Raw genomic sequence first — 18,249 nt, 5'->3', positions numbered from 1 at the left:
AATAAAATGTTTCTACTTAACGCGCGTCAATTACCTTGCCGACCTATGAGAATTAATGTTTCTTCTTGACAAGGTTAAACGGTGCGTTAATGTGGAGGGGAATGCAACGCTGTTAAGAGACTATTATGTGTGATATCTCAGTTTCAGTCCAAAATCAGTCAAGTCCAAAGCTGTTCTTACTCAAAAAACGGTATCAAGGATTTCGAGTATCACTGACATTATACAAGGAGTCGAATACATTTGGTAAAAAAGTGGCACAACTTACATATGTGCCTGCTTTTGTGTTGATAACACTTGTCAGCACAAAAACAGTTCAATAAATACATATTCTATTTAGTTTGCGATATCAATGACTTATAGGTTACTGCTCATGCTACACGTTGTTATTTAAATTACTCATAATTAAGCTGTTATATGATATGTCACATACATCACGAGAACGCAGTAGCTCATGAAGTTAATTATGCATGAATTTTGCAGATCCATATAATACATGTAACTTGGAAGAGAAAACTGTAATTTTTTATTATCCTGGCTAGGAAAGATATGAATATCTGCGATTGTGCTTAATCAGCGCTTGTTTACCATGTCTGACAAGAACATCAACTTGACTCGCGTAACGAAGACAATCATCTCCTCTTTGATCGCTGAAATTTTACCATCGAAACAGTTAACATTTACAAAGTTCCAAGTGAAGCCTTTCTCGAGTGAAAAACTTGGCTACATGGGTATTCACGAGTTGCTGACCATCGAGACGTGCGTGAACAACGAGATCCAGAGCTTCACGTTCTTCGTAAAGTCGCTGGTACCAAGCCATAACGACTTCGAAGAACTGACATTTCTCGAGGAGTCCAACTTCTTCAAAAATGTGATGCCTCGACTGCTCAAGGGTCATCTAGATTTGCAAACCTGGGCTGCCAAGTGCTACCTTTCTAACAGTAATGTTATAGTTTTGGAAAATTTGAAATCTCAAGGTTTCGATATCGTCAAAGACGTACTTTTGATCGGACAACTGCGATCGGCGGTGACAAGCCTGGCACGTTTCCACTCATCTTCGATACTTTTAGAGAACAAAGTGAAGAAACCACTGAACGAGCTTTATCCAGGGTTTTTCGAAGAAAAGCTGTTGAAAAACATCGGTAACAACTGGAAGTGGCTGTCGGCTGGTATCGAGGTCGTCGAAGTCGTGGCTCGGAAGCTAGGTCTGGAACCCAAACACGCTACTGCAGCTTATACGTTGATGCTGGAACGGATCAAACCGGCAAACAACCAGAGGAACGTCCTATGCCACAGCGACCTCTGGTGCAACAACCTTATGTTCAAGGACAACCAGGACGGGACCAGTAGCTGCAGGTTCGTAGACTTTCAGATGGTGGCTTACAATTGCTACGTCATGGATCTTGTTCAACTAATTCACCTGAACACAAATGAAGGGGTCAGGAAAAAAATAGAGGAGGAATTGGTTGAACTGTATCACTCGGTACTCACAAAGAACCTTCGCAAAGGTAGTCTGGAGAATGGCGAGATCATCAAATTGAAGGAGATTTTCGAGGATCTGAAAGAAAGAAGGATATTCGGCCTGGTCATAGCAGCCCAATACTTCCCCATCGTACTGCTGAACAAAAAATTGACTGCGGAATTCACCAAAGATTCTAGTAAGCTGAAAAAATACATGTACCGCAGTCGGAAGAATTTTGTTCTGCGATGTATGAGGCTGGACCAGAATTATCGCAAAAGAATCGAAGAGAGCGTCAGAGAACTCATCGAATACATAGAGGAGTCTGGAAAGGCGCATCAGCATCAGTTGTGCAATACAAAGCTGAAAAAGTCTACGATTTTTAATATAACCTGTCTTGTAAGAGATAATAATTGAAAATGTATCCACACGACTGTATGTATAATGGAATGAATTTATAATAAATTATTCATGCTGATATTTAGGAATGAAGTAAATTTGATCGAAAACCGATATGAAGTTTAATGAGCGACAAGATGTAGTACTAATCCGAAGCCCATTAAAATGTTTAGTTTTTTTTCCCAAACTAATGACGAGAATTACCCCATTTCTTGTCCACCACTTGATCCTCGTGCTTTTCTACTCGCATGCAGCAATTAGAATCCTACCGCCTCAACAGCCATAACTATAGAGATATACAGCAAGCAAAATTGCGAAGACACTTAGTCGTAGCTACTCTTCTCTCTCTCTCTCTCTCTCTCTCTCTCTCTCTCTCTCTCTCTCTCTCTCTCTCCCTCTCTCTCTCTCTCTCTCTCTCTCTCTCTCACTCCCTGGCCGAGAGTATACGAGTATCGCTCCTATACTATATACACTTTCTCTGGCGAATGACGTGTCGCTGTTTACATCCACAACATATAATACAGTCGCGTTGAAAATTCAAGCGCTTCTTTGCGCCGCAGTATCGCTTGTTCTGATAGAAATAACAGTGATATCTTACAGCTTAAACCTAATTAACCCACGCTCTCAGAGTGTAATAATTCATTCTAACTACACCAAAGAAGGCGAGCTGAGCGGAGAATAAATCTAAAACCTAAATGTGTAAACCTAATTAACCCACGCTCCCTGAGTACAATAATTATATTTAAAAACACGTCAGCACATTGATTGAAGGCAAGCTGAGCGGGGAATAAATCTAAAACCTAAATGTGTGAACCCAATTCCCCCACGCTCCCCAAATACAATAATTATATATAAAAACACGTCAGCACATTTATGGAAGGCGAGCTGAGCGGGGAATAAATCTAAAACCTAAATGTGCGTACCCTATTCCCCCACGCTTCCCGAGTACAATAGTTTATTTTGAAAACACGTCAGCACGTCGAAGGAAGTCGAGCGAAGCGAGGAATGAATCTAAACCCAATTACCCCACGCTCCCCGAGTATAATAATTTTATTTAAAAACATGTCAAGATTGAAACCGGTCAACCGAATATTTTAAGTATTTATACCGAAAAACGATCAAGAAAGCACACGCCTTCGTGTTGCTCGTGGAGATATTTGGCTTGTATTATAATCAACCGTCGCGAAGAGCGAACGTTAGTGGGTCCTTGTCACAGTTTGACTGAGACCGCAGACTAGTGTGGATCGCATACCGCTGCGAGTGTCTTATTTGTACATATATATTGTCGCAGTAGTCATAGAATTATAGCTCGCAATCGGTAACTAGATTTTGCGCAAACAAATAAAAAGATTTTTTTAAGATATGTCGCCTAATAGTAACAACGGTTCAATTTGTGACAACTTCATCAGCCTCGACGAAGTATCAACCATCCTCGGCAAACTCTATCCCTCGAGTAACGTGAAGATCCTAAATTACTTTCTCGAGCCGTTCTCCGATGAGCCGTTCGGGTACTTGAGCATGCACAACCTGCTGACCGTGGAGATACTGGATCCGGACGAGTCTCGATCCAGCCAATTGGAGGAGGCAAAAACCTGCACCCTCACTTTCTTTGTGAAAAGCATGTTACCCTCTCCCACAGTGTGCCAAAAGCTGTTATTCGAAGAGGAGTCCAAGTTTTTCCGCGAGGTCGTGCCGCAGCTGCTCGAAAACTACAAGTCGGAGTTCTGGGCAGCCGAATGCTACCTAGCCAAGCAGAACGTGATCGTCATGGAAGACCTTAGGGTCCGAGGTTTCAAAATGCCCTCCATTCATCTCTCAGAAAATCAATTGATCCTGTCGGTGGCCAGTCTCGCCCGATTTCACGCCTCGTCAATGCTGCTGGAGGAAAAGCTTAAGGAGCCTCTGGACAAGGTATATCCAGGTCACTTCGAGGAGAAGCTTCTAAACATCGAGGGTGTGGGCAAGAAATGGTTGATAACAGGAATGGAGGCAATCGAAGCCGTGGCCAAATCCGTTCGTTTGGATCCGACGAACTGCTGGTCGGCTTACAGAGAGAGCTTGGACAAGGTTAAACCTGTTCCGGGCCAGAAGAACGTTCTGTCGCACGGAGACACCTGGTGCAACAACATGATGTTCCGGGAGGGGATGTACACCTGTCGACTGGTGGACTTCCAGATGGTCACCTACAGGTTCTACGCCGTCGACCTCGTGCAGTTGATCTACCTGAACGTCGATCGCGACGTTCGATGTGAGTTGGAGAACGACCTGATTCAGGTTTACCGCAAAGTGCTGAACCAGTGTTTGAGATCACACGGCTACGGAGGTCGACTCATGAGTTCGGACGAATTGGTCAAAGACGTTGAGGAGATGAGGGTAGTCGGAATGATTCTGGCGGCGCTGATCTTTCCGATCGCTCTGTTGAACGGAGAACTGAAGGAGGAGTTCACGAAGGATCCGGAGCAGCTGAAACGGTACATGTACGTCAATCGCAAGGATTTCGTGTTGAGCGCTTTCGAGAAGAGCGACGAGTACAGAGACAAGATCATGGGCATCGTCAAGGACCTCACGGATTTTATGAATAGCCGTTAGTAGGCACCTCTGCGGTTTTTATATTCTTTGATTTTGTGTGTATTGTACACTTATTTATTTACATCGCGATGATTATATGTTTTTTTAAGAATTTTGTTTTTATCCGCTGGCAAGAAAGCCCGACGAACCACGTCGGGAACTTGACCACTAAATTGATATTGGAATAAAACTGTGATATACTATAAAATCGCACAACGAAAGACAACAATTACAGAATCCGCAAGCTTGTTCGTCTCGAGTTTTATTGCCCCTCACAATCCATTTTCCTCGAGTAAAACACGGGTATAGCGAGAGAGAACTACCAGACTACGATTCCCTTCCTAACAAATAAAGACCACGAGCAATTAATTCAACTACAATCGATTTCCTGTGCGCTCGCAGTTGTGTATGTTAACGAATCCAGGAAATAAACGCACGACGAGATGCGTCCCGCAGCCGTGTGTACATGACTATATCTCGCAGGAAACTTTCAAGTCGCACACACGTGTGCGTCTTCCGCGTTTTCCGTCGCAGCAGCGGCAGCTCTTGTCTAATATCTCGAGCTGCACTCGTGTGTGTGTGTGTGTGTGTGTGTGTGTGTAGGTAGGTACACTGTGGCATGATGACGATCGCGATCATCAGAGTCACGCGGAAGAGTCGAGAGCTCATCCTCTCCCTCTTGTACTGCAATTTGCAATCTCGTCTCGATTCTCCCCTCCCCACGCGTGCACTATACGAACTCAGACTCTCACTCGGAGCCTGTATTATGCAGCAGCTGCCTCTACCTATATACTCCTTTTTATCGCAGCTGCAGCGCCGGCCTATATCGTGCCCGTGCGATATGACTTTCCCGTTCAGGAGGAGCCCAGCACGACGTGGGAAAGGAACGCACATACGAGAGATTGTGTATGTATGTGTGTGCATGGATGGGGAAGAGAGAAATTTTTGCGAGGATTGATGCGAGAGAGGCTGTGTAGTTACTTCCATGAGGATGTGCCGCACGTGTGGTAATTGCGCGAATCGCTCGTGTGTGTGTGTGTATGATGCGCCTTTCCATCTCGATTATGCGCGCTTGTGAATATGCCAGAGAAGATGTGCACGTAAGCATGTATGTATAAAAGGGAAGACAATTTCGAGATTTAGGGATCGACGTTCGGTTGATGTCGCGATTGTTTTGTCTCTGGACGACCGATGAACGCCGATGTGTGTACACAATAAAACGGGGAGACTCGCGGTCGACTTTCACTGTGTGTACATACGTCTGGGAGATTATAATATTTGTATTAAACGAGCAAAATTATCCATTGTCTCTGGTAAATGTAATACCCTGTATTATTATTATGTGTGATATATCATAACGACGCTTTCAAATAGTATACTCAATTTTGAATCTCGCCCAAAGTATAAACAAACACATAGAAAACGAAATTCCCGACGCTGTATAAACGAGAAGTGCGCGAAGTTCAAAAACCGACGTTCTAATATCTTCAAATTTGCCCAAGACTTTTTAATCGCACGCTGGCTTTATGCGGCTGTAAACCTCGCGGTTTTAATCGTCCTGTAAATCGTCGGTATTCATTAGGATAAGCTCTCTTGAATTAAAATTACCTCCGAGGAATTTTCCTATTAATCCCGAGATCACCACGAAAGCTCGCTACCGCAACGATGCAAATAAACAGAAAACGAGAGCGCGCATGACGTATGCGCGCGACTTTTACAAAGTAATTTATAGCCGCCTCTCTCTCTCTCTCTCTCTCTCTCTCTCACTCTCGAGCACGACAATACGCCGTACATAACGAATAATAAAGAGACTCTCGGAACAGCGACACCTGCGCAATCTCGTAATTACTCGTAATAAAAGTGCCGTAAATTCGATCGAAATATATACGTACGACTGCAGCGACTAGAGTCCCAACAGTGAAATATTTTCGCACAAGCGCAAAGAGGATCAGACGCGCGCGTTTATAATTCGCGACTTATTAATAGGGTGTACTTTCACTCGTCCGCTTTACGTAATTACGCGCATACACACATGGAGTGACTCCCAGTGTCCGCAGTCCAATTCGGGCTCTCTGTCAAAAACTACTCCGCAGGCGAAGAGAAACGCGGGCAATTAAGGGTATCGCCAAATTTAAATGCATCAGCGACGAGCTTGAAAAAGCTCGATAATAGCCGCCAATTAAATAGCCGTCCAAACGAGTTTCTCGACGCGACCAGAGGATCTTCTTCTTCGTCAGATGAATATAATCGTAAGAATCGAGTTCATATAAGACGATGCAAAATTCGTTCTTACATGCTTTAAAGAAAAAATACGCGCCTCGCCGAAGCGATTTCTAATCTCTGCTCTTCCTCTCGCGTCGAAGAAAAAAAAAACAACAACCCCGCGACCAGGAAGGAAACTCTCGTGAATATATATAGAGAAGCCAGCATCACAGCAGCGGAACGGCGATTATCATTGCGGCGCGCGCTGTCGCAAAAAGGAGCCGCGCTGCAGCACACACGGCGCTAACTGGAACGACGTGCGCGCAATTACACCGGCCGCCAGCGGCAGTTAATGAACTTCACTTTCGAGCTCGTCTCGTTACGAAACGACTGATGCAGCCTGTGTGTGTGTGTGTGTGTGTGTATGTGTGTGTGTGTGTGTAGATCTGTGTACGAGGATAGAAAACGTAATGCGCCTAGTGTATGTTATAGCTGTAAAAGGAGAGTGAAAATTTGCGAGGGAAATATTTCGAGACGATGTGTGTATAAGGCTCTTAATCGTCGGATATAACGAAGCTGAGGTTGCGGTCGGCGTTAATTTTTCGAGTTTACGCTTGTTTGGATAAGCCGCGCTAAAAACGTCCTTGTGATATAAGCACCGGTTAATAAGATTGTGCGTGCGATATAAACGATTTTTTTTTTAAATTTTTCTTTTGTCCTCAACTGCGTTGACATACACTTATTAGTTCGAATATATGTGCTCGAGAAAAAAGTCTGTAAAGTACACCCAATTACGGAGCTTTTCGCACTTAATTTGTCGCCGGCGGTGACTGATAGATTACGCGCGTTGCAGAAGAATTTTGAAAGAAGAAATAAATTGTCGAGGAATCGCAAAAATGTCCGATTCATGCACACACATCCAGTCTATAGTCAGTGGAATTTCACGCACTTTTTAATAAGTCCGCGAAATTTGAAATCCCACGCCTTTCTCGAGCGTGAAAATTGGCTCGCGCTCGTTTATCTTCCGGTCGTATCTCTCCTACTTTGTGATGTGGATTCGCTGCGAATTATGCTAATGGCTTGGGCTCGCGCGCGTTTATCTGGTTCCTTAAGTGTTTTAAATAGCGAGACACTTATATGCCCGTAATATCCTGCTCTATACTACTCTGGCTTCTTAGTTCCGGTCCGACGTGGTTTTATAAAGCAAATATTTGAACAGCTTTCTCTGCTCTGATGTAGATACGTGGATAGTTGTACGAGACTATAGGAATCGGGGTTTGTATTTTGGAATTATTGTTGCTTATTCGGAAGGTTAGTCAACCGGTTTATTAGTGCGAGAGATATGATTTCGAGTATACAATGAGGAAAATGAATTGGTTACACAGTGTAGTCATAATTTTTCATTAAATACTCTAATCTCGCTAATTCTAAAAATCTTGCGAAAAAACCCCACACAGCATCCAACACGCGCAACGTGAATCGCTTTCCACGAAGTCCCCGCAAAATTACACATGCAACACAGCAAGAAGACTCGTTAATCACCGCAAATCATCGCCTCTGCCTCCCGACATCAAGATGTACCGAAAGAAAGAAAAAAAAGGTAATCGAACACGCGGTGTACAAACCCATCCGATAAAGATCGCGAAACCGCGTTCAGAGCGCATACAACACATGCACAACAATGAAATCGTTACCTTCGCGTGCAAGCGCGGCTCTCGACACACACGTACACGTTATCCGCTTACGTAAGGGAAGCTTATATACACACGCCGACGCACGCGCGAGCTGCTTACACATTCGGAGCAGAGACTCGCGCGCGCGCTGACTTTCTTTATTATGCGCGAGCGCAGCGGCTCCTTTTTTCCCCGAGCGTTAAGGTATATATAACAACGCGCGAGTTTAGAGCAGCCGCAGAGGAGATTCGCAACACGCGCGCGAGAGAGCGAGGTAAAAGTTCGCGGGGATATGGATTAGCTGTGCGTATACGGCTACCTAGTCGTGATTTATTCTCCTTTTATTTATGAAAAGGGAAGTTTCTCCGGCGCGGCGCGCGAAATTCGCAGGTGCTCGCGATAAAAGTCAAGGTGCCTGGGTTTTTTCAATTATCCGATCGTCGCTTCGCGATTTATATTTAATTTCTAGTTCGTTGATTTGCATTTTTTTAGAAATTACGACGTGTCCGCGACTATGTTCACGACCTGCATCAGCTAATCGGCTTACACGGATTCTTTTCTTTTTTTTTTCGAGAACACCGTGTAGTTAATCGAGCGTTCTGACGCAAATAAGCCTGAAAACGAATTATATTCGCCGTGTGGCGTAGCCCGACGCGCTTTCGGAATGTCGCATCCCACACGTATAGTCTCATCGTGTTTACAGGAGGCCTATAGCGGGAGATTCGATGGCACTGGGTCAAGCGCAGCGAGGAAGAAATTCTGAATAAAAATGCCGTTTCCGAATTTTTTAGTCGCGTTATGTCACGCCGTCGCTCCGCTGCTTTCACGCGCGGACAATGGGGCGTAGGGGGAGTCAATTGCAAGAGAGATACCTTCTTTCGGCGCTACGCGATGTTCGACCAGATTTTTACGTTCGGTTAAGCGCTGCTATGCAGATAAGCATCTGGAATGAGAATCGCACGCGTGGTTTCTTTCGGCTTGGGCGTTAACGGTATGATTTAGAGGCAGTGCTCGTTGTGAGAGAACTTGTTCTAGACGAAATTAACTCTTTACGAGATTACTGGGCTATACAATGTGTAAATCCCAAGAATGCGTGTATCGATTACAAATGTCTACAGAAAAAAATTCCGTCGACTCGTTAATCTTCTCGACAAATTGGAAAGCTACACACTCGAGATGTCAATGGCAGAATAACATTCGAGTTCGATTACCTTACATCTTCTCATTTACGATATCCGATCGTCTATACGATCTTCGAAAAAAGTCCGATTCAGGCCGATAACTCAATGAGCTTAAAATATTTCCACGCAACGCCTCCTCCCGTGTATAACACGCATTCATATGCATTTGGGAAAGTATCGTCATCGATAGCTATAGGTATATATATATATATACCTAAATACAAAACAAGCGACGTGACTTTTCGAGAAACGAAGCTACCGGCGCGTAATGAAGACGTTGTAATATACTTATACCTGACGGTGGATTAATCGGAGGAGAAGCGCCGCGTATTAGAATTCACGCCCGATATAATGTACACGCCTCGTAATGCCTGCTTTATGTTATCGAGTTTCGGGCTTCGAGGATGAATCGACGGCTTTTTATGGTAATTTATGCGCTATCGCCGCGACACTGACTACCGCGAACGATTTACGCTGCGGGTATTATGTTATACTCGTATGCAACGGCCGGTTGTCGCGTCTCTATACTGATGTGACGAGTAGTCAATTAGGCACGTGTGTTTGATCTCAGCGTTATGGGATGTGGGATCGAGGATAAAGTGTTTATGGAGAGGCCGTAATGAGAGATGCGTCGTCGTTGTTTGCAATTATACGATAATTACGCGAAACTCAGTTGGGAGGATTGCCAGCCAATTAAGGAGCTGCGATATGTCGAAACAAAAATTCGAGTTGATCGGAGACAGCGAATGTCGTAAATCAAGACTATATTTTCGCAACTATAAATGACTGATATGTAAACGAGTATATACTGGTATGAAGATAAGTTTAATTCAGTTCGTAAAGATAATGCCGTGGATAGAAGGTTCGTTGCTCCTGTCGTCGGTTAGTTTCATGCCGAAGCTGCGCTGACAAACTGGTTGTACACAGTGGTTGGAAAGAGCAGCTCTCGAACTTTTCTCGGCAAAACGTTCGCGATCGCTATCGACGTCTGAAATGGAAGCAATATTGCAACCTCAGCGTTTTCCACAATAATCATACCGCCTCGCCTCATCGCACACGACTGCGCGTGATAAACTAACCGTGAAAAAGAAACGCCCACTTTGCTCACGAATGTGTAACACACACTCCAGCGATCGCCGAGAATAAAAATGCACAACCCCATCACTGCAGCACAAATGATCCATACGATAAATCACACACTCGAAATCCCTATACGTGGATGCGCGCGCGGAAACTTCCCGTGTATCGCACATACGTGCACGGCTGCTTTCTATTGAGTAACTCGCTCGCCGCCATACATAAGGCATGAACTGCACGAGAACGACTTTCGATGCTCTATACGCGACGCGAGGATATTTTCGCGGCATATTTTCCAAGCGGACACCCCTGCACATACACCACACACACACACACACGACGATGTATATAGAGCCGAGATGGAAAGCGCGCGCGCGTAACCGAGCGAGCCGAGCCTTGACCATGATATATAATATACGCTTTGGATTTCTCTGCTGCTCGTGAATATTCTCGCGGTATTATGCAGGTAGTTCGGAGCTGCCGCTATGGGATTGCAGTTTTAGTGTGTAGTAGGAGATATATGCTGCTACGGGAAGAAAAGGAGCGGATTGATATGTTTATTGCTGCGGAGTGAAATTTAAGGGGAATGCGGATACGCTGATCGGAAAATAACTCGGTTCTCGAGAGCTGCTTGAATAAATCTCGGTGAGCTGATGGTGCGTTGGATTCTTTTTGTTCGTTGTCATTTATGGTAAAAAGAGGAAGGAAACTCTCGGCTTTGACTGTTCACACAATGTGACATATTTTTTCATAAATATATCCAATTGATTCAAACTTCATTATTGCATCTTATATGACTGAGTGACAAATACGACGTTACCGCGTATCATTCGAACACTCGTGTGCATCAGTGCGCAGGCGGATCAATGAAAGGCGCGCCTCGATCAATTGATCGTGTACATCTTGTCGCGCATCGGAATCTATTCTCGAGATGACACTCACAATCCTCTACAAGTATCCTGTACGAACAACTGCAAGCCACACTCACGATGAAACTGCAGTTTCTCAAAACAAATCGCAGCTGTCGCGAAATGAAGCATAAACGAAAATTAATTATTCAGTCATATCAACGAGAAAAAAATTGAATCTTTGATTAAAGCCGATTGTAAGGCAGCTGTTTACTCGAGCGTATAGCCGCTGTGATTCTAATGAATTAGCTGTCCTCCTGTAATTTGTGGTCGGGGTATATTAATTCCAGAGAGGAAAAGCGTCTCTATTGTTTGCGCGACCGCTAGTCGTGGTAACCTTCGAGCTGTGGCCTACGAATGAATAACAAATGATCCAAAAATAAAAACAATTGAATCATTATAAATCATTCCATGAGTAACGCTAATTAGCTCAAAATTTTACAAACAACAAAAACCCGCAAACAACGCGTCCAAAGCTTGGCGGATTCTCCGCCAGGTGTCAGTCGCCTCCAGCCACTTCGCGTCTTTCACCTCTGGTCTAACGTATGCTTCCCCACACGAGTAAAAAGGATCTAAGAAAAGGAACGGCGTTACGTACGGTACCTCGCGTGGGCCTGTGGTGGGAGAACGTATAGCGGGATCCTCGTCGACAGTATTATAGAGCTGGCGAGAGTGAAAGAGGATCCGAGCAGGAAGGACAGGAGGGGATAGGTGGCTTTAAGTGCCAAGAGCACTGCCTCGGCCTCGACATTCGACGTTCAGGTGTCGAGACGCGAGGTCACCGATCTACTCGCCGCAGAGTTTGTTGGCTCGTCGATGTTTCGTATATGGTGGAGGTTTTCTGCTCTTATTTTTTGAGCTATTAATATCGTATACGAATATTGTTAGGATCATCTCTGGGATTTCAATTACCCGCCGTTTTGCTGGCTGAGTCATGACGATTTGATTCGTTGTAATTATAAACTATTTTGCATTTTATAACAAGTATTGTATAGGCATTATCAGATTTCGATACGCATTAGGTATTATACCGGCGATTATACTACATTGCAGCTCTCATGATTTGAGCTCAATTATACGTCAAGCTACTTTTATTTAATCGAAGATCAAAGATACTGTACCCCAGATAGCTCGCATTATTTTATCGTAAAACCTTGAGAATCAAACGTGAGCCGAGCAATAGGCCGTCAAATAACAAACACACACGCTTTACCCTCGTTCGAAAGCCCAAACAAATACCGCCAAACTGCATAGCCGCCGTATAACCGTCCAGACATATCTCACTCGCGTCATTACCCCAAATACCTTTGCGACCGATGCGCCGTCCGAAGAATCGTCCGCACAAATCGCAAAGGCCCCATTAACGGCAGCCCGAATAATAATCTCCTGCGCACACAGGGAGCCACGCGTAAATTAACCGCCAATTATGCGCGCGACGTGCCCCGTACACACAAACGCATACACTCGAGTCTCGAGCCTCGTAAATCGCCAAGGCGCTTGATTTACGCCGCGAAATTCGCGACGCGCGCGGCGGCCGGAAGAGCGCGCGTATTTTCGCGCGATGATTTACGAGGAAAGCCGTGGAAAATGACGACGAGAGCTGCCGTCCAAATAAAATGTTGACGCGAGAGATCGCGTTGGCAATACACTATGGGATTTGTGGAGGGAAATGAAGAAATTCTCGAGGAGCTGATGCTTGTGTTGTTGACTTTGTATTTTACGAAAGTAATCCCTCGCCACATAGCGAGTATACGAAACGGAGACAAACCAAAACAACAATTATAAAACCCGCGCACTTTTGGAATCCCGATTTTGTTTTCTATCCCCTTATACGCAGCCTCGGATCTCTCAAGTCTAAGGCCGCCTGCGGAGGATCGAAGCAACAAGTGCAACCGGTGAACTTTCACTCTCCGCGCGCGCCAGTGTAAATAACGTTGCAGCGAGCTTTGCCCCTTACTTCTTCCTAGAGTCGTATAGCCTGTCGGTACAGCCTGGGGCAAAAGTATCTCGCGGCAAAAGATCTAGATTTTGTTTTTCGGCGTATTGGGAGTTTAAACGCATGGTTCGCGCGCTTGAAGGTTAACAAAGATGGCGGCCAGAAAGTCTCCGAAATACACAGGGCTCTAATGGAGCTTCATTAAAAAATGTAGAAATATAAACTTTTACACGATAAAAAATCTTCTCAGTGTCCTTACACACTCCGTGTGAATAGAGTGAGGCAACACCATTATCAAAAAACATCAAATAGAAGGCCAGAACGTTATAAATTCTAGCATGACTAACATGTGTGGTGCTCCGTAAAAGCTCCAGTAGTAGTTGAAAAAAAGACTGTTCGTACTCTTGCTCAAATACACAAAATAAATTTTTTAAAGTCAATCTGTAGTAAATATCGTTACTTTGCTGAGTACTGAGTAAAAACTCAATGACAGAGTTTTTGCATTTTGGAATTACAGTCCTTGAGGAACGAATTAGTGCAGCAGACTCTTTTTTTAGTAAGTTTTTTGTATTCAGTACAAAAATACATTTCGTCCAAGATAATAGTCAACTCTGGAAGTTGATTAAATGAGTTCACTTACAATTCACAATAATGGTTATTTAAAAATTGACTGAAAATACTGAACTCCCATATAGCACCAATGTAAACAGAAACTTTGTCGACGCCATGTTTTTTAATTCCCGAAGCTGCCGCTAGTATCGCATTGCAACTTTAAACTCCCAATAGGAATCATTTGAATATGCGGAAGTCGAGAGCGCTTTTGTTTTCGCCTTATCTCGAATGTAACTGGCGCCCGAATGTTATTGTCCGAGGGTTATCAGAGCGCGGCGCGCTTCATGCAATATACACTGCCATATCTGCGATTCGCTGCAAAAACGAAATTTTCTCTTCGGTATATAATGTTACACGATCATTACCGCGTCTATAACATTGACCGTTGCTTCGGTTGAACGCGCACGACTGCTTCCTCTTGTAACCGCAAAACTCAGTCTGTGGGAGAAGGAGGAAGGAATCGGTCTCATAGCTCCGTTTTTGGCGGATTACGTAAAAGCTGACGCGTCTTATACGCTCAGGAAGAAAGAAAGGAGCGATGGGATATGGATCTATCTCTCGGGTTCGACGCTCGGAACTCTTGATTAATACGTTGGAGGAAGCGCGCACCGTTTTGAGCAAATTGAGCTTCAGCGCATTTATTGCTCGGCTGTTACGCTTTATGGGCAGGTTGCTCGGTGTTCGATTGATTGTAGACAGGGAAATTAATCGATTCCATGTTCTATTGAAAGTTTATATTTTTTTCATCGTAGAGTAAAAGAATCGAACTTATGATTATCGTGGACTGTCGTACGACAATGATGCATTATATTGAAATTCATATAACTAAAAAACAACGCGCGTGTGTGAAAGTTTTCTTGTTCACGTCTCTCACACGCGCTTTTATCCACAGTTTATTATTTTTACCCGCCACACGAGCAAGACACTATCATCAACGGCACGACACTGATGCATGCAATTTTATCGCTTTCTATTCATTGTCAATCAATTAGGCAAATAATATAAAACCTTACCGCTCGATAATTATAATCAATGAATTTCACGAACGAATCAATTCCGCGAAAGCAATTAACGCGCGTGTCTCGCGCGAAATTTCACCTTTCGAATCTAACGTTACCGTAAAAAAAAGCTTCTCTCGAATTCCTCCGCAAGACACCTCCGAACAGATTCAGTCGCCACGGCCGTAAATTTTCACGTCAACTTATAAACCACACGAGAGACGTCTTCTGCAGAAGCCGCGGTGAAGTCGCGCGCGTAAATTTACAATGTACAGGTATATTCAGAGACGTCCCAAAGAGGGGCATCAATTACGAGCGATGAACTTGGTTTTACGAGCGACGTCGGCCTTTCGCGGAGTCATGCAGCGAGATTGACGCGGACGCTTTTGTATGCGAATTACCGAAGCTTCAGGTGTTATGTTCTATTATTGTTTTGATTAGCGACTGACGACACCGAGAAACTATTGATTGGTATCGCAGCTGCGTGGTTGTTGTTTTGAGGATAAAAATTACGCTGTCGCTCGTTGCTGTATCTTTTTGAACTTGGCTAGCCCAGATCTCGCTATTTCAGGTTCAGCAGATTTTATGGCCTCGTGGCGTAGAGCAGAGATAAGTAACTGCAGTCTAGGAAAAATACTAGAGTTTCTTTTTCTCTCTCACCCGCCGCGAACGTTTGGAATTCCGCCGAAAAAGTTTGCTTTGTTGCTCGAAGAGAAAGCTCGCGGCATACATTTTTCTCGCGTAAGATTTATTCTAAATTTTTTAAAGAAGTCTAGACCGGTAGTAGAGAAGCCTACTGAAAAACATAAATTACGCCGAGCGTCTGCTTAACAAACTTTCGAGCTGATGGCAAAGAAGAAGTCTGGGAGAGGAGAAGTTACGGTGAAATTCAATGGAGAAGATAGCTTCGAGTGTTTGCCGCGTCATCTCGCACCGATTCTACTTACTTTCAATTATATACGTAAGTCGTGTATAATTATTTTTTACGTATATCACTGTGACTGTTACAGTGCTGCGAAAAATTAATTTTAAATTAAAAATGATGTGCTATTTAACTTTCTATGTGTATTATTGCGAATCGCTGCACTCTTCCTTTCAATCATAATCGAGTATATTATAAAGTGCAAATTTAATATTCGCATTTATATTTACCGACAAAGATTTCACTTCATGAGATATAGTAAAATTCTATTCATTTATTCGTGTTTTGATTCCCCGCAGTCTCAGCTTCGAATAAGAATATCCCACGGTAAAAAGCGCATTAGCTCAAAGCCATTTAAGATTCCTTCGCGTATAGGTGCCCCGATGACTATAGCGCGAATACGAAGATCCCACATTCGCCCATGGAAATGGAGACGAGCCTGATTATCGTCAATTGAACGCATCTTTATGGGCTATACAAACGGAAGAGAAAAAAGATTCAGTGAGATTCAATGGCGCTTGAGACTTTTTTCCGTCTGTCATGCCACTTGTATGTACAGGTGGAAAAAATGTCTAGTGCAGGTGATGGGACGCTTTTGCAAATATGTTTGCAAGATATGTTTGTATCGTTATAATCTGCATGGTACTCGAGTTATTAATTCTGCTTTACATTTGGGATCCTGTTCTTATTTTAATTGCTCCAAAGAACAAACGCACTTTGACTATTATCTAAATCTAGCCAGACCTTACGTAATACACTCTTATATTCTGGTCTTACAAAATCCGGTATCAATTAGTCAACGTTTTTCACGATATTAATTTACGTAACCCTAAGAGCTTCCCGAATAACTGTCTCCTTCAGAAAAAAAAACAAAGCTTCCATAATCCATTTCCAAAGAAGCATTTTACTCGCTTAACAATTCTGAATAAAATATCATCCACAGAAACAATCATTATCTTTTGTGCAAGCCATTATTAAAAGTTTTATCGCTTGAAAAATGAAATTGCATAACCACAACAACAAAAACAACTGTTCAAAACAGGTTCCGAAAAGAGCTGATAAATCAATGCCTTTGTGCAGCATCTATCCTCAAAAGTTTCCTCGTGCATCCGACGCATGACTTATGGACTTTCTCGCGAGCAATCAATTCAGCCACGCATAATCGCGAAAATTTATAAGTTTATTCTCAACACTGCCACAATACCCAAGAGGCGCCAACACCCTCAAAACTCATAAACCACAAAGAGAAAAGAAGTGAGAAAATTTCGCTTCGTCATCGTTCATCGATATCCGATCGCTTTTGTCTTATAAAACTTGTATCGTCGCTCGAGGCGCGATATTACGAGGCTCGCGTATACACTTCCGGTTATATTCTCGTGCAACTTTTCTCCTCGAGCATTAGCCGCACACATATATACGTTATACCTATTACTACTACTACTTCTATATGCTTCTAGCTCTCGACGAGCTACAGGCACTCGGAGAGAAAGTAAGGTCACGGGTTCCCTTTACCGACCCGAGAGGCTCTCGGAGCATATATAACACGACCCCGCACCGCCTCCGGCCAAAGCGACGAGGAGCACTTGATTATCCCGTGCTGTTCGACATTTTTCGAGGCTTTATATGAGCGAGAGGCTGCCCGATTAGGCATACAGTACGACGCAGAAGTATTCCTTACCCGCGACTGGATTTTTCGTTGTTTTAATTTACAAGAAACTACACGAGAGATCCGGTGGAATATTCAAATTAGACTCTGCTTCCAGCTGCGGTATAATAAAATAGATACGCGAGACCGCAAGGCACGGAGCAATGCCAGACGCACGATTCTACCATTGATCCTTATCGCCGTAGAAAATATCACCACTCGTCGAAGATATTATACCCCGAAGTCACGTGCAGATAGTGGTGGTACACACACCTTTCCCCGCGCGCGCTGACACGGGTATATCTCAACGCTGTTCATAACGATCTGGAAATTGTTTCGGCTTTCACGATCTGGACCTCTTTACACTTTTACGAGGAATTAGAAAGAATATAAACGAATCGTTATACCCTGCGAGAGTTTTCTCCAAAAACTGCCGTTCGGAGAAATCCTCACCTTCGTTCACGAAAATTAACGGCGCGGTAAAACGCGCGCGATTTTTCGAAAGCCTATATCTTGTTTGTAAACTCAAAACTATACCCAAGCCCATGCGCTTCGCGGAACAATTACTCTCACGATGCGGTATAACTCTCCGACCTGTACAATTTGAATTTCTCTCTGCGGATCGTACGCAGTTGCGTATGTAGCTTATAGAAAAATGGGAAACGACTCGCG

General features: G+C 43.8%; 3 protein-coding genes across 6 annotated transcripts in view; all 3 read left to right on the top strand.

Annotated features, from left to right (window-relative positions):
• The window catches only part of LOC100121833 (cytochrome P450 2C41), a 107,175-nt gene that overhangs the window by 38,816 nt on the left and 50,110 nt on the right, over window positions 1-18,249 (top strand). The gene's annotated exons all lie outside the window — the stretch shown is intronic.
• LOC103316883 lies at window positions 75-1,940 on the top strand. Of its 3 annotated transcripts, none has more exons than XM_031923806.2 (2): window positions 75-243; window positions 545-1,940. In XM_031923806.2, the coding sequence occupies exon 2, from the start codon at window positions 587-589 to the stop codon at window positions 1,871-1,873; it is 1,287 nt and encodes a 428-aa protein (XP_031779666.1). In that variant the 5' UTR covers window positions 75-243; window positions 545-586; the 3' UTR covers window positions 1,874-1,940. The 3 variants fall into 3 exon arrangements, with proteins under 3 accessions (XP_031779666.1, XP_008211058.1, XP_016836846.1); XM_008212836.4 differs by having other exon boundaries at window positions 76-243; window positions 540-1,940; XM_016981357.3 differs by having other exon boundaries at window positions 76-243; window positions 481-1,940.
• LOC103316874 lies at window positions 2,920-4,674 on the top strand. Of its 2 annotated transcripts, XM_008212756.3 has the most exons (2): window positions 2,922-3,173; window positions 3,265-4,674. In XM_008212756.3, exon 2 carries the CDS (start codon window positions 3,374-3,376, stop codon window positions 4,442-4,444), a length of 1,071 nt encoding a protein of 356 aa, XP_008210978.1. In that variant the 5' UTR covers window positions 2,922-3,173; window positions 3,265-3,373; the 3' UTR covers window positions 4,445-4,674. The 2 variants fall into 2 exon arrangements, with proteins under 2 accessions (XP_008210977.1, XP_008210978.1); XM_008212755.3 differs by having other exon boundaries at window positions 2,920-4,674.

Source organism: Nasonia vitripennis, chromosome 1 (assembly GCF_009193385.2).
Source record: "Nasonia vitripennis strain AsymCx chromosome 1, Nvit_psr_1.1, whole genome shotgun sequence".
Lineage (NCBI taxonomy): Eukaryota > Metazoa > Arthropoda > Insecta > Hymenoptera > Pteromalidae > Nasonia > Nasonia vitripennis.
This window is presented reverse-complemented; position numbering and strand designations above follow the sequence as displayed.

Coding starts and splice junctions, on each gene's coding strand:
- LOC103316883 (XM_031923806.2), top strand. CDS start 587: ATGTCTGACAAGAACATCAACTTGACTCGCGTAACGAAGACAATCATC.
- LOC103316874 (XM_008212755.3), top strand. CDS start 3,218: ATGTCGCCTAATAGTAACAACGGTTCAATTTGTGACAACTTCATCAGC.